At 52.5% G+C, this 13,921-nt stretch overlaps 3 protein-coding genes across 3 annotated transcripts; 1 reads left to right on the top strand and 2 right to left on the bottom strand.

Moving 5' to 3' along the window:
* Window positions 1-5,878: 5,878 nt before the first annotated feature.
* LTS14_010666 (uncharacterized protein) lies at window positions 5,879-6,532 on the bottom strand (the record flags this gene model as incomplete). The annotated part of the gene is made up of 1 exon (XM_064843342.1): window positions 5,879-6,532. One exon carries the CDS (start codon window positions 6,530-6,532, stop codon window positions 5,879-5,881), a length of 654 nt encoding a protein of 217 aa, XP_064689053.1.
* A 1,028-nt stretch (window positions 6,533-7,560) lies between these two features.
* LTS14_010667 (uncharacterized protein) lies at window positions 7,561-8,086 on the top strand (the record flags this gene model as incomplete). Its single annotated transcript, XM_064843343.1, has 2 exons — window positions 7,561-7,627; window positions 7,662-8,086. The coding sequence occupies 2 exons, from the start codon at window positions 7,561-7,563 to the stop codon at window positions 8,084-8,086; spliced, it is 492 nt and encodes a 163-aa protein (XP_064689054.1).
* Window positions 8,087-9,768: 1,682 nt separating this feature from the next.
* LTS14_010668 (uncharacterized protein) lies at window positions 9,769-10,571 on the bottom strand (the record flags this gene model as incomplete). Its single annotated transcript, XM_064843344.1, has 3 exons — window positions 9,769-9,908; window positions 9,973-10,104; window positions 10,163-10,571. The coding sequence occupies 3 exons, from the start codon at window positions 10,569-10,571 to the stop codon at window positions 9,769-9,771; spliced, it is 681 nt and encodes a 226-aa protein (XP_064689055.1).
* Between the last annotated feature and the right edge of the window lie 3,350 nt (window positions 10,572-13,921).

Here is a 13,921-nt window from a genome sequence, read left to right on the forward strand (position 1 = left end):
ATGACATCCTGAAAGCAGCTACAGTGGAAGATATGTAAGCAGTCGAGTGCAGCTATCCAATCGGACCCATCGATAGCATCAAGGCAGACTACACAAAGTGGCTCAGAAGCCACTCTGGCTGGCGCCTTTAATCTTGTACGAGACGCCCACGTTTCGTACGGCTCTTGCCGAGGGATGAATGATGAGCGTGGTTTGTCCGGTACGGAGCCAACTAACAGTGCTCTGGTCTGAGGCGATAGCCGAGATCGTGATACCTGGCCGATGCAACGGCTACTGATGTGTTAGGCAGGCTCACACAATCGATGAAACGAGTAGGTTGATGGGCACTCACAGGACGACAAGGATCAATGCGGCAGCAAGGACACATGCAACAGCGGCAGATATCAAAACTGTCGGTGAGCGGTGATGATCTTGCGAGGTTTAGACTCTTCTGACACTGCGGCTCTTGCTGTTGGTCTTAGAATGACTGGCATGTTCGAGCTCGATCGTCTGCAGTCGGCTGGTATGTAATCGATGCCAACGGTCTCGGATCAGCGCTTTGGAGTGCCGGACGTTTGGACGAAGGTAGGCTGAGCTATGCAAGCAGATACATGTCGAGGCATATTCCCTTCCATACGTGTCAGGACCCATGAGCTTGCCCGCAATGCATGTATAGCACGACATGCCATGGTCCGATTCAACCCCATGTTCGGCTTCAAATGTACGCGAGGAGTGTCAGGTCATGTTATCAGGTGCACTGCGCATCAATATCATATCGCGTGACAGCTCATGCGGCAGAGGCGTTGATGCAACGAAAGCCCGGGGTCTGTCTCCCGGCCCGGCGATGGATATTCATCAGGTAGCACTCTCGTGCAAAGCGCAACTCACAGACCCCTTCCCAGCTGTCTGCAGTACTCACGGGGAAGGCTTCCATCCTATGACTTACCCAAAGTTCCAGGCAACGGTACCGCTGAATCACAGGGTGCAAGGATGGAACACCACAGCAAGCATTTGCAGTTTGCGTGACAGGTGACTCTGAGTCTAGTCAGAACGCCTTCATTAAGTCACGAGATGTGAGCAGTGTACTGGATACGGAAACCCTCAGGGAGATTGAATGCAATACCCTAGCTGCTACTGCCACTGAGCGCCCGGCTCGCTGCAAAGACTGAACATCCATAAGTAAGCATTGTCTCGTTTGCAGACGTATTTGGGTGAGATCGGAGCCTATGATCAAGTTGACTATATTAGATTGACAGTATCCGGAAAATCTCCATTGCTTGAAACGCATCCGTCCCATGTATTGCGTTCATATCAAAGAACTGATAGTTCGATCCCTTAAGTACTCGGCATGTCTCATGGTACCGGTGAGCTGTGAAAAGATCTTTGAGACTAGTGCGTCGTTGCACGACTGGACGCTCGGCAAGTGGTATTCCCACTTTCTCATGCTTGTGCGGAATCAAGTCCCTCCAACTGTTGCGCTGCTGTAGCTTGTGTCAATCGGTTTTGGTCCACTCGGCGACAGTGTCGGCTTTATCGTCAGAGTATCTCTGTCCCGGATGGTGGTGGTGGTGCAGACACGCCAGCACTCCACAGGGGCTGCTACGGCGCCCTGGTTGATGACCAGCATGCGAATCAAACGTGCTTGAGTGTTCTTGAAAGGCTTCGGGATGGGTACTGCTGTCTTGTTTTTAGAATTTCTCTACAATATTCTCGATCTCATGGTAAGCTTCAGCTTTCGAGATACCCTCGTGCTTGGGGTGGAGCCCGTCAGGTCATCGCGGTGTGTCGGAGGAGTGCGTCGCAAAGCTGTCTGCTCTTCCTTGTAGGCAATTGGAGCGAGTGTCCCATGCGAGGCCCCCGTGGCTGTCTCACTCGCACGACCGGGTTCTTTGCCGGGGATGGTAGAGTTGCAGTGAGTACCGGCTCCGCGGGTTGCTCTGTGATATCTCCCACGACGCGCACGGCGTCTCGGCGGCTCCGAAAGTATTCAGCTCGGATGACTGGTCACACTCGTCTTTGTCAAAGCCGCGGCCGGGTTCAGAGATGGTCGTAGACGTGGCCATATTGAAGAGCGTTCTAAGTACGATGGCAAAAGACTGATAGCCGTGGATATTATCTTGGGTCTGGAGGTCACAAGAGCACACAGGATAGGGGTGGAGATTGACATACACATCACGGCGGCACTAATCAGGGCGTTGGCCAAGCGCTGATGGCGTCATACAGACTTCTATGTGAATGTCCAGCGAGATTGCTGATTGTGCTTGCCTGGTGGTGCGGTGCTGTGGAGTGATATCAGGCGATAGTGAAGTCCGGTCAGTCTAGACTCCGCATGATGCCGCATCGCACGGCGACAAGCGTTCGAAGCTCTGCCCTCGCCAGACTCTAGAATTCGGTGCGTGTGCTGCGCCCGGTCCTCGCGACGCAGAGAGTTGCTGCGCCGGATCAAGGCGATTAGATTCTGTCGCAGCAAGATGCCACGGAGTGGCTGTAAACGAACGCGCGAGACATTGGCACCGTCAAACGTTTCTCGCGACTCTCGGCACATTATCATGTCGACTTTTGTATGTTGTTGACCACAGGACGTTCGAGAATGAAGTCCCGCGATTAGCGCTTACGGAAAGGCGGCCGCTTGCCTAAGAGGCAGGTACATTATCTAAGTGCAATCAAAGCCCGACCTCCCATTTCCCACTGCATATGCTGAGCGGCCACCCTACCATGATCCGCGTGGAACTTGAACTGGTCTATCCTCCTGCATCTGATGACTCCCGGATTTCTGCGTGCAAGTACAGGCTGGGGCACACCCATGAATCTGGTTCAGGCCGTCCTTGAACTCTATTACAAACTGCCACTTCAAGATACCGTCGCATCTCGAGCATCTCAAACCCTCGAGCGCCCGAGAGGCTTCAATCATTGGGGCATCTTCAACGCCTTCTAAGGTCGCTGGGGCGCTGGGGGAGGCGCAGCTCGTGCACCCCGTGTCATCGACCAGATCGGGCAATTTGGGAAATACCAGCTTGTCAAAATCATCTTGATCTGGAATCCGTCAGCAAATGTACACTACAAGCTTGTGGCAAAATACACACGTTGCAGCGTGAGCTCTGCGACCTTGGCTGGCGATAGGTCTGGCGAGGATAATAATGCTGGCACCGCTTGTCGCGACGCCATCTTCGCGAGCACCACCTCCTCATGGTCTAACGCTGCCGGAGGTGGGGACATCGGGTGTGGTGCGTAGCCCTGCAATATCTCGTGGTAGTGAAAGCCGTGAGGTGGACTTTTTGGGGTTAGAGGGCACCTGACCATCGTCCGTGTGCTCGTATGCGGACGGCGAATGCCCATTGAACATGGTGCTGCTACTGCGGCGGCGGACGTATTGAGGTATCATAGGCACTAACTACTAGTTATTGAGTACCGTGATGTATGAAGTAGTCGGAGAATGTGGTCTGGGGCTAGATACTATATCTGCTATTTGGGAGAATATGTGCAAGGGCAAATTCCAACCGCAAGAGGACAGCATTTGAGACGATGCGGTGGTGCAGCAGCACGTATCAGACCACATGGTGTTCCAAGAGAAGGACATGTGGCCAAAGGCGAGTCCAGACAACACATCACACGTGATCTAGCATCGCACAGCACGCAGTCCCTCTTCATTGGTTACAAAGTTAGGGACTTACCCGAGACCGCCCGCTGATGGTGGCGTGATATCACGCTTGATCATCCACATCACGCCCACGGCTTTCATGATCTCCCTGGCCACGAGGTGACTGCAATCAACCAGGTCGCCACAGTCACAGCCGACGACTACCACCGCAGTAAAGAACACATACTTAAGGTACTGTTGAAGCTTTCAATTCTCCACACAAAATAATATGATCAACACCGTCTACCAACCTCTACCTCCCACAAAACACATCGATATCATGGTTCAAGCTACCGCAGCCGCGACCCCACCTGCGAAATCTCCACCAGCAACAACGGCAATATCTGCAAGCAACCCGTCGGCTCAAGCAAAGAGATCGAACTGCCACCTCTGGAACGCCCACCACGCCCAGAAGCAGGATCCCAGTACCATACCGGCGCCGCGGACTCGAAGGAGATCACGCCGGGGCCTCTCCTGCGCCGCCGTAGCAGCATCACGGAGCGCATGATCGGACTCCTGCCGCATTATGACGGGCACAAGCATCCCTCGCTCTCTGACTCCGGTCCAATGATTGTCGAAGAGGACGCAAAGACCGGTATGTGAACCTAGTGACATATTGCAGCGATCGACAGTTGCTGACATTTGCGGCGCAGGACATACCCTTGCTTATGTCAACCGTTGTTGGCCGGAGGAGGACTCGTGGAGGCGGCAGAAGAAACGCGACAGCAATGGAGACGATTCGCTCATAGCACCAGCAGGTGTCGGGAATGTGAGCTCGTACTAAAGTTGGTACGATTTGAGGGTGGGATTCACAGCAGGGCGTTACTAGACTGACTCACGACGTGAATGACTACTTGATGGGATACTTTTGCTTCTTTGTAATGACCTGTCTGCATGAGCTTGCAAGCACAAGCTTCTCCCTTATCACCGCCGCCCAGCCATAGGCTCGAACCAGTACCACGACCCCGTCCAACAGTTTTATTTCGTGAATCCGTCCAACAACACTTCACCTACAATAATCAATTAACAATGTCGCCGGCATTGGCCATTGGGGCTGACAGTTGTGTCATATCACTTCTCCTGGAGATGGGATGACGTCTTCTCAGACTAGCCAGAGTACCTCTTCTGCATCATGATCACGGCTCTATGACATACGATATCTTCGCCACTGCCGACTTTAGCCTCCTTGACCGTTACTCGCTTGGACCAGTGCCACTCGGCAGTAGCGACCGTTCAGAGATCCACAGTATCACGTTGGTCAGCAGTGAAAAGGTCGAAAACTTCGAGCACGCCACGGAGATTGCGGCAGTTCTACCTGTCTGTCCGCGCAGCTTCGGGCTGAGGTATGGGCTCGAATCTGGACAAGACTAACCTTATTCCTAGCTATCGAGACGGACAGAGAGGCGTAGCTCATATTAGCTGCATTCTATCTCCCTGCAGTAAAGCGCTCGGCAAAGTGCTTAGTGCATTCGAGCGACAGCGTTGCCCTATAGCACGCCGCTCGCGCTAAAAACCGCGAGTTTCTTATATTTGCTTCGTAGCAAATGCGCATAAGTAATTACTAGTCGATCCGATTGCTCTCTAAAGGTACCTCCGTATTGCTTAGGCAAACTGTAGCTCGCTCGATCTGTAAGGTCTGCCTCTATATTACCTAGGGTTTCAATCTGTAAGCCAGGCTGCCTCCTATAACGTTACGACGGCACGATCTAGATTCAATGTATACCACCCGTGTGTTGATCCCTATGCCTTATGCACACAATACACAATAGGGGTACAGCGATACTCGTGTTAAAAGACTGACAACATCCCACGGCCGTTACGTATTTCCCGGTTTGCTTACGGAGTGGAACAAACGGACTACACTGCTTGAATGAGGCGCGAGGTGGCAAGGAGCAAAAGCGAATTTGTCATAAGGCGATTTGGCTTAAACGTAGCTGGCTTGCGTTGTGTCAAGCTTCGCTGCCCAACTACCTCGCTTTAGCTGATCGGAGCATATCACGACCCCTTCTATCGCATGATTGCATGCACGTCAGTGCGCTTCATCGTTGGCACGCTTCGCTGCTATAACCTGTGGGACGCTTGCCAAGCGTGCAACCGTCGACGATGATGTGATCATCCATATATCGTATACTATAAACAAATCTGGGCTCGCTTTCATGTTTGTATTACTGTTTCAATGTCTCGCTCGCATCTGCTATCTCATTCTCCCTAGCTTGGATCCACTCACCCATCTGCAAACTCATCGCCCGCCCTGGCGTGGTATCATTCTCCTGCCACAATCTTCACTTTGCCGCTGCTCTTGGGATAACAGTGCTCCTTTTTCGGCACCACGACGTGCAGCAAGCCGGCGTCGAGTCGGGCATCGAGCTTCTCCATATCCACATCGACTGGGAAGCGGAATTCGCGGCGAAAGGCGCCGATGCGGCGCTCGGCAATGATGAGCCAAGGCGGCAGGTCGCTACCGTCTTCTGCTTCCTCTCGCATCAACTTGCTGTCCTTGCCGACGGCGGCGTACAGGGACTGGCCGTCTCCGTCACCGTTTTGCGCACCCTTACGGTTGATGGTGGTACCGTTTGCGCCATGGTACGTGCTGAGCGGAGCAGCAGGATCACTGCCGTAGACGCCCTTGAAATGTAAGGGACGCGTAGTCGTGCCAGTGATGATGAGGTGACGCCAGCTTAGCCATTGGATGGCGAGCTCGTTTGGGTCCTTCAAGCCAGGGACCTCGAGGTCAATAAGGTAGGCACTCGTAACGTCGCTAAAGTCGACATCGGGCTGGTTGGGGTGCGCTATAGGGTTGGGCTTGCGGCGTGCGAGCACATCCAGGAAGCTGTTGTGCTGGTGCAGGCGCTCGTGCATGTGATCGACAGTCGGGCCCTCAGATCCGTAGTCGGCGAAGATTGGGTAGCGGGCCATTTTGGACGGGTGTTGCTGCTGTGGCGTCGGTTTGGTGGTTGGAAGGAGATGTGGTAGTACTGAATGATCTTGGTAGTGTTGCAAAGGGATACAATTGATGATATGGGATGTGAGCGTTTGGTGGTCGACGCCGTCTATACTTATGTAGTGAAGCGTAGCTACCACAAGAGGCCCTTCCCATGCACGACCACGCCATCCATATCATCCATGTCTCGTCCACGTGGCGCCATGTCACGCAGAATGGTCTTGGGTGTCGACCTTGGCGGTCCGCCCAGAGAGTGCCGCATAGCTCGCATAACCGTGTGACCTTTACAAGCTCCACGTTGAAATCCAATCGTACTGCGACGTTCACAGCCCTGGCAGCTAGTGGCGACCCCACCTCGCTCTTCATACCGAGCAGACCGCCAAGTTGTGGCCAGAACGAGCGAACGCTCCCAGCGCTGCGAATTCCGATTCACAGACACGTGGGTTGCGGGCGCAGACGAGACAAGCTCAACGGGCGTGTCCGTTTGTGAGTCACAGTTCTCCATCAGATTTGTGTAACGCTTAGACAGGTTGTCCGCACAGCCGTCGCGATAACGGAATAGGTGGTAAGATGTTGCAGTTTGATTTTGATGTTGCGTGAGCTTCTAGTGGCCTGCTTGGTCATGAGCGTGCACCTTCCTTCTCCACCTTGCGTAACAACCTTGAGACGTGGCGTTGCTAACGGTCAGGGTTCTGGAGACGGTATTCCCCGAGATGCACGTACACATTCTTATCCAATGCTGCCAAGTATGATGCCAAGCACGGCGCGGAGCACGCCGAAGGGCTGTCCCAACGACTCAGGCCAGACCAAATCTGGCAGGCGATTGCCCCTCTGCAACGAGACCACCCGAACTACATTACCACCAAGTACTTTGGCTCTCAAATAATCGTGATACACAATCACGCAACCACAAAGCTGTAAGACTATCGCTCCTGTCATCAACGCCCGTTCAACTTCGATCTTCGTTACGTGCACCGCCGCCGCCAAATCAACGATGAGAAACATGTTCACCGACAACAAGCCGACCTGTGTGGGAAATTTTGGCTTCTACCAGAAGGACACGATTCGAGGTAAGTCAACTTCAGCTATTTCATGCCGTATTAGCTAACATTGGCTCAAGCTATCACCTTGCCGCGCAACGGACACTCTCATTACCGAGAAAGCTACAACAGCATACCTGCAGATACGATGCCAAGTGCGTTCGATCCTTCCTGGCTTACCACACCCCCACGTGGGAGCGATTCGTACCAACTTTGTGGGACAGCGTCGCATGCTCACTCGACGTTGATGACGTCAACTTACAAGCTCTTAGAGGTCCATCGAAGGCTCTTGTCATCGCCTCTGCCTCTAGATATATCGAGCGACTTGAGATGCGGGATGTGCAGACGACTGCTTTCTTGAAATCATTAAAACAGCAAATCAATGGTCTACAGAAGCTTGTCCGCTGGGACGACTACTTAGTCCAACAAGACTCCCAACTCCTGCCAATGTTCGCGCAAGAGGATCCGTGCGCGGTTATCAGTAGATAGCGGGAAAGCAAGGTTGCGGCATGTTTGTAGCCGGGATTGTTGCTGGGGCAGTGACGAGAACAGGCGAGTTCGAGACTCTAGATTCGCTAGGTAGTGCCATTTGCCGAGAGTTTTCAGTAGGGTTGATCTGCATATATTTTCGGTGGGGCTTACAGGCAGAATCAGACGGAGAAATGTGACATATGTGTTCGAGACTTGATGTCACACCTACCCAATTGTTCCGAATACAGTGCGAACACGGGTTTCGGCAAAGAGCTCAAGTGGCCGATCAATTGTTGTTTGAGAAGATATATTATGCTGCTTATACCCGAGAGCTATCAAGTAGCGGAGATATTTCAGTCTTGATCTCGGTGTGCTCTAGTATAACCATTGATCTTCAGCAGATCGGGCACCTCAAGAATCGTGCAGAGCAGACTTGAGCGAAACAATGCTGGTGAAAGAAATGCAGGCTTTGCAACCCAGCTATGCGGTCGGAACCTGCGATCGTGTCAAGACAGATTACACTGGGAGGCTCGAAGTCAGCGTAGTTCTTTACCATGTGTGAATAACGCAACGGTAAACCTCACCAGAGCGGATTCGTTGGGAGCCTCGTAGGTGCAACTTCTCCAATTGTCTCAGCCTACTCGATGAATGTTTCATCGATCGCTTCGATTACTATCCCTCTTGAGTGCCCCGGGCACGGTCGACTCTACCGGGAAACGATTGTAAGCCGTCTTCTACCGTCGCCGCGTCGACTGGTATTCTGCGGGTCCTGCTCGACCTAGTCCCGTCAATGTCCGTACTCCTTGCACAATGGCCAGCATCAACAATGCACTCACAACGTCGAATAGATCATGGCGCTTAGAAGGATTGCAACATTTACAAAAACGATAAACAGAACTGTCTGTGACGGGCAGTCCCGAGTGTCGTTGGAACGAGTTCCAACATGATTTAAATCTGTGGAAGCGAGTGTGCGCAATAGAGTTGGTTCAGACGCTGAAACGTATGGAGGGAGGCAGATTAGACATAGCCTTACCTTTGTAGAGTCGCGTTGATCAAAGGTATTGAAGTAGGGTGCAGAGATGATTGTGTTGCACCGTGAGATGGAGCCATGATGCTGAATTTAATGGCCAGCCATAAGGACAACCGCCACAATGAATCCATGTCGCAGTGGCGAGGAGATCGGACAGCGCTGTCTCTTACGATTGTACACGAGACTAATGGCTCGACGTGGACATAGGCGCGTGCCAAGTGTGGCGTGTACTGCCATGTCATGATGGAGACTCAGCCCAACAGCAATTATGATAATCGATCACACGTGACCACTTGTGCGAAATGTGCTGGAAATTTGGTCACTCGAAACGATTGCTAACGTAAGGCAGGCGTTTTTGAGGAGCACGCAGTCTGCCTCAAACCTCGAAAAGCTCGATCTCAAGCTTTTTGTTCAATCTAGTACGCTGAATGTGCAGGAGAGATAGCAAGATAATATAATGCAGAATGAGGCAGCCACCCGCCAGTTGTGTAGTCGCCAAGCATCTCGACGGAAGGATGTGAGGACACGGACTGAAAGACGGGAAAAAGGAGGGATATCAGCGTGATCATATATGTATATGATCGAGTACCGTCCTGGAGCGCGCTCTGTTATGCTCCAAAGCTCCGATGATATCGATGAGCCACAGTTCGTCAAGAAAGTCGCAATAGCACTAATCTACTCTCTGGACTCTAAAATCACCATGAGCCCCGAGGAACGCAATTTGGACGGGGGCCCTCCGAAGGTTCAAATCTATCGGGAGAGGTGTCGCAGGTGCACCGTGTCTGGCATCGATATATTTCATGTTCACCGCTGATAGCTCGGTCCACGAAGTGCCATTCCAGAGTGCAGCCGCATCCCGGACAGCGTAGTTTACTCTGGCGGCGGTAAAGTTGTTCCTCAGGCACTGGAGGGGTGCACTCGCCGGTGACGCTCGTCTGACTCTCGATCTTGCGCAGCTCGAGCTCAGTCTGCAGACGAAGAGGAGAATATCCAAGGTCGGCTTTCACTAAGTGAATCATGTCAGCATGATTCAGCTACGTGTCATCTATCTGGCAGCAACTCACTGTTCGATCCGTCTAAACCTCGTCCCATAGCGTCCACATCCGTGTATGTCGCATCGCTGACGCCACCGAGGTTGAGGCGGCTGATGTTCGGCATGTCGGTGCCATCTCCACTGGTCCTCCGCCGCGAGACCACATGCGGTGATGAGAAGAGTGTTGGGACGGTGTCGACAGGCTTCAAATCTGTACGAGAAGGCCAAGCATGCTGGGGGACGGCGCTGCTTGAGGTACAGTCCGCATACGGGGTGTGTCCCCGCTCGTGGTAGAGCATCTCAGGCGGTGGTGTCCTTGGCGGCAAGAAGTTCACGTACGTGTCGCCGGGACAATCATCGGTGCCTTCGAACCCGAAAGGTGGCTGCCCAATAAACATGGTACTGTTGCGGCGTCTTATATACTCTGGCGGAGACCCCATGATTGCTTGCTGGTACTTTCCGATATCGTTTTCTTGTCTGAGTTGATAAAGTAAAATTCAGACTGCTTGCGGATCGTCTGGAGACTGTCCAAAGTCGTCTCATCATGCGTCCGCACACCTTGATATATGGCGTTTGACAGAGTGCACGGCGGCATCATGTCCGTGCGGTAAACGTGAGCCGATAGCGTCCAGCATGAGCAGACATGTCCCTTGCTCTCGGGCGAGGCTCACGTATACCACACACCACTGATAGAATCGCTAGCTCCGCCACCTTGGATGCACGTGCTGTTTTCCGTCGCAGGCCAACAGAAGATGGGAGAAGGAGCGAAATTCAGACGTATAAGACCACGTGGTACGTGCATCACGCCACTCGAGAAACGGTCAGGCGGCTGTGAAACGTTTTGGCCGTCAGACCTCTAGTCACCTGAGCCAGTGCATCGCACGAGATGCAGGCGTCAATCCTAGTCTGAGGTCACCCTAGCATTATCTAAATCATGCTACCTTGTAGCACATGGTGAGATCCTCTAGACAACGTAAAAGCAGAGACGCGATAGGCGCGCGGATTGAGCGAAGACACTTGTGCTGTTCGTCGGGTAAGCATAGAATCGAAGGTCGATCTGAATCACAGCTTTTCGGGATAACGACCTAATGGCCGGCTAGATCGCTGTATAAGCGCACCGCTTCGTATTTAGAAGGCAATGCTGATCTGTAGATGATGAGGAAGCATATCTTGCTCTACATGTACAGAAACATCGTTTTCATGCGGAGCGACCCTGCGTCAATACCCTTCATCTTGTTATCTATGTATGCTGACTCGCGTCTAGAGCCTATTTGTCTTGGCGAACCGGTGTCCTTGAGGATGCAGATTTGTCTCAGTGATTCCCGGGTGTGGTATCTAGAAAGGGCCCCCGCCAAGGACTTACCAAGGCCAAGCAATCCTGAAACCGTCGGCGAGTTAGAATTATGCGTCGCTGGCGGGTTCCGCGCTTGCGGTGGGGCCTTGGTCTCGCATTTGATCGGGCTAGGAGCTGGGAAGCGCCCGGAATAAGCCTAGCTACATGCCATTTCCACGTCCGACATTGCTTCCGTAGTATTGATGACTGAGTGATACTCTTCTTCTTTGCATATGGGCGCGAAGATATACCATGAGCACACACGTGTTGGGCTTTCGTGGGATGACTATTTTGGGAATGACTCACACAAGTCCTGTGCCGCATCCTGAGGTAGGGTTATTGGCCCTGCCCTGCATTCCATGCCATTGAACACTTGCTCTCACTGCTACCATCTCCAACTACATAGCCGAACAATGCGCGTATAGTGCATATTTCACGTCATCAAATACATTATCAAAGTCCTCTGTGCTCAGGATGACGAAAATCTCTATACATAGCTCCAACCAAGTGGAAGCCGACAGCGCAACTTGTCTATCTCGACAGATCTGCCGATAGCTACCGATTGAATGAGCTGCTGTTCGCTCGAGTCACCAGCACTATACTTTGCGACGATCTTCCAGCAATACGCAGTATGTGCACCGACGGTGTCTTCAGTAGTATGCTGCTGTTCCAACCGCCAGCGGCCTCGGTCACTTTCAAAATAGACCGGCTCGATAAGCGCGGCAGGAGCGAAAAGTGCATAATGGTCAACTGCGCCGACGGTGTTGAGGTGTCCCACGTATATGAGGCTTGGCAATTGCAACAGCCTCAGATAGAGACCGGAATTGTCTACGGCGTAGCAATTGTTCAGGAGCCTTGCGCTATGGTCGAAACGGAAGCCGGCGACCTAGTGGCGGATATCATAACGCTGCCACATATTCATGCGCTTGAGCTGCGCCTCAGTGTGCTTGAGAGAGAGGCGATGAGCATACGAAATGCGCTAGCTCTGCTTCGTGCTCGAGTCGCGACAGCTGCGCCTTGAGAGAACTCGCATGTGGACACAACAAGTTCAAGTTGGAGAGCGCTAGCTAGCGAAGGGTTATTCAGAATTTTACGCGCCGCTGTGCCACGGTTATCCATCCCTGTTGCACTCATGTGAGTAACAATGGTGGTAAGAAACGGTAAAAGCTACATTCACGGCGCCAAAGAAGTAAGAGGTGGGATTGTGATTAGCACTATCATCGTGGCGCATCGCGCAGCTGTCAGGTTATAAGGATCTGTAATGCCGCGTAGAACGCCCATATCACTCCAATGAAAGCATATATTGGATCATGGCCCCGCAACTACTAGCTCACCGATATCAGAGTTGGGACAGCAGTGAACCAAGCAATACCGAGTCGATACGCTTGACCTGCAATCTCAAAGGCACCTCATTTTCGCCATCGTCTACTCCTACGGCTATTACCATAACGACAACTCTGGCGATTATGCCAACAGCACTATCCACGAGCATTTCATATATCACCATTACAACAACGAGTTCTACCACACAGACCCCAGTACTCGTCCAGTCTGCTCCAGCAAAGACAGCCCTGAGGGATCTAACCAGAGCACAGGCCTCCGGAATTACCGCTGCTGCACTTGTGAGCCTGTTCATTCTCGCTGGCATTGAACTAGCTGTACTGTGCTGGCGTCGGAGGATCCGCTTTGTTCTTGTCCCGACGATTGAGACGGAAGAAGCAACTACGGTACCCCCACAACGCTCTCCTACGGCTTTCGAGGTCCCTGATCGAGCACTGCGACAGAGTCCTGAGCGTCTTGTTGATCCGGAGCTTGGCAATGAGGAACTAAATGAGGAAGAGAGCTTGTCACTATTGGAAAGCATCATGGAGATATACGAGACACCATTTCTAGCAGACAGTGGTAGCCCTGTGCCGGTTTCCGCCTTCTCTGTCTCTTCTGATGGCGACGGCCGAGTCGCTACCGGCCACAGCCAGCGTGTTACGTTGCAAGACAGCTTACCGGGGTCGAGCGACCAACGGGACTGGTATGCCAGACGAAAGACAGCATCATAGCACATACAGGTAGCGTTCCGAGGGAAGTCTTCGTTGACGTGGATCGACGGAGTCGGGTTGCAGTTCCGCAGAGTGTCAAGTATCGTAACGCAACCCAACACGTTCCACCTTAACAATTGACAGGACATCACCGTCTTGAACGAGGGTCTCACGCCTCTCTTACGTTTGTATCAGCTGTGTCAAATTTTCGCTGTTACCGTTCCTATCAGAGGCGATGCTTCGGTAGGGTTGAGGCGTGACGCCCAATCGATGAGGTAGAGAGTGATCCATAACAGTGATGAAAACAGGAATAGATGTGGTGATGCGCTCATCTCACACTTGCCAACGAGAGGTGAACAAATGCAGGTCACATGTCCGGGTTGTTGACGACCCCTTATTCTGCGGACAAATATTGCGCAACGTC

This window comes from Recurvomyces mirabilis (genome assembly GCF_035927965.1).
Source record: "Recurvomyces mirabilis strain CCFEE 5264 chromosome Unknown scaffold_47, whole genome shotgun sequence".
Taxonomy (NCBI): Eukaryota; Fungi; Ascomycota; class Dothideomycetes; order Mycosphaerellales; family Teratosphaeriaceae; genus Recurvomyces; species Recurvomyces mirabilis.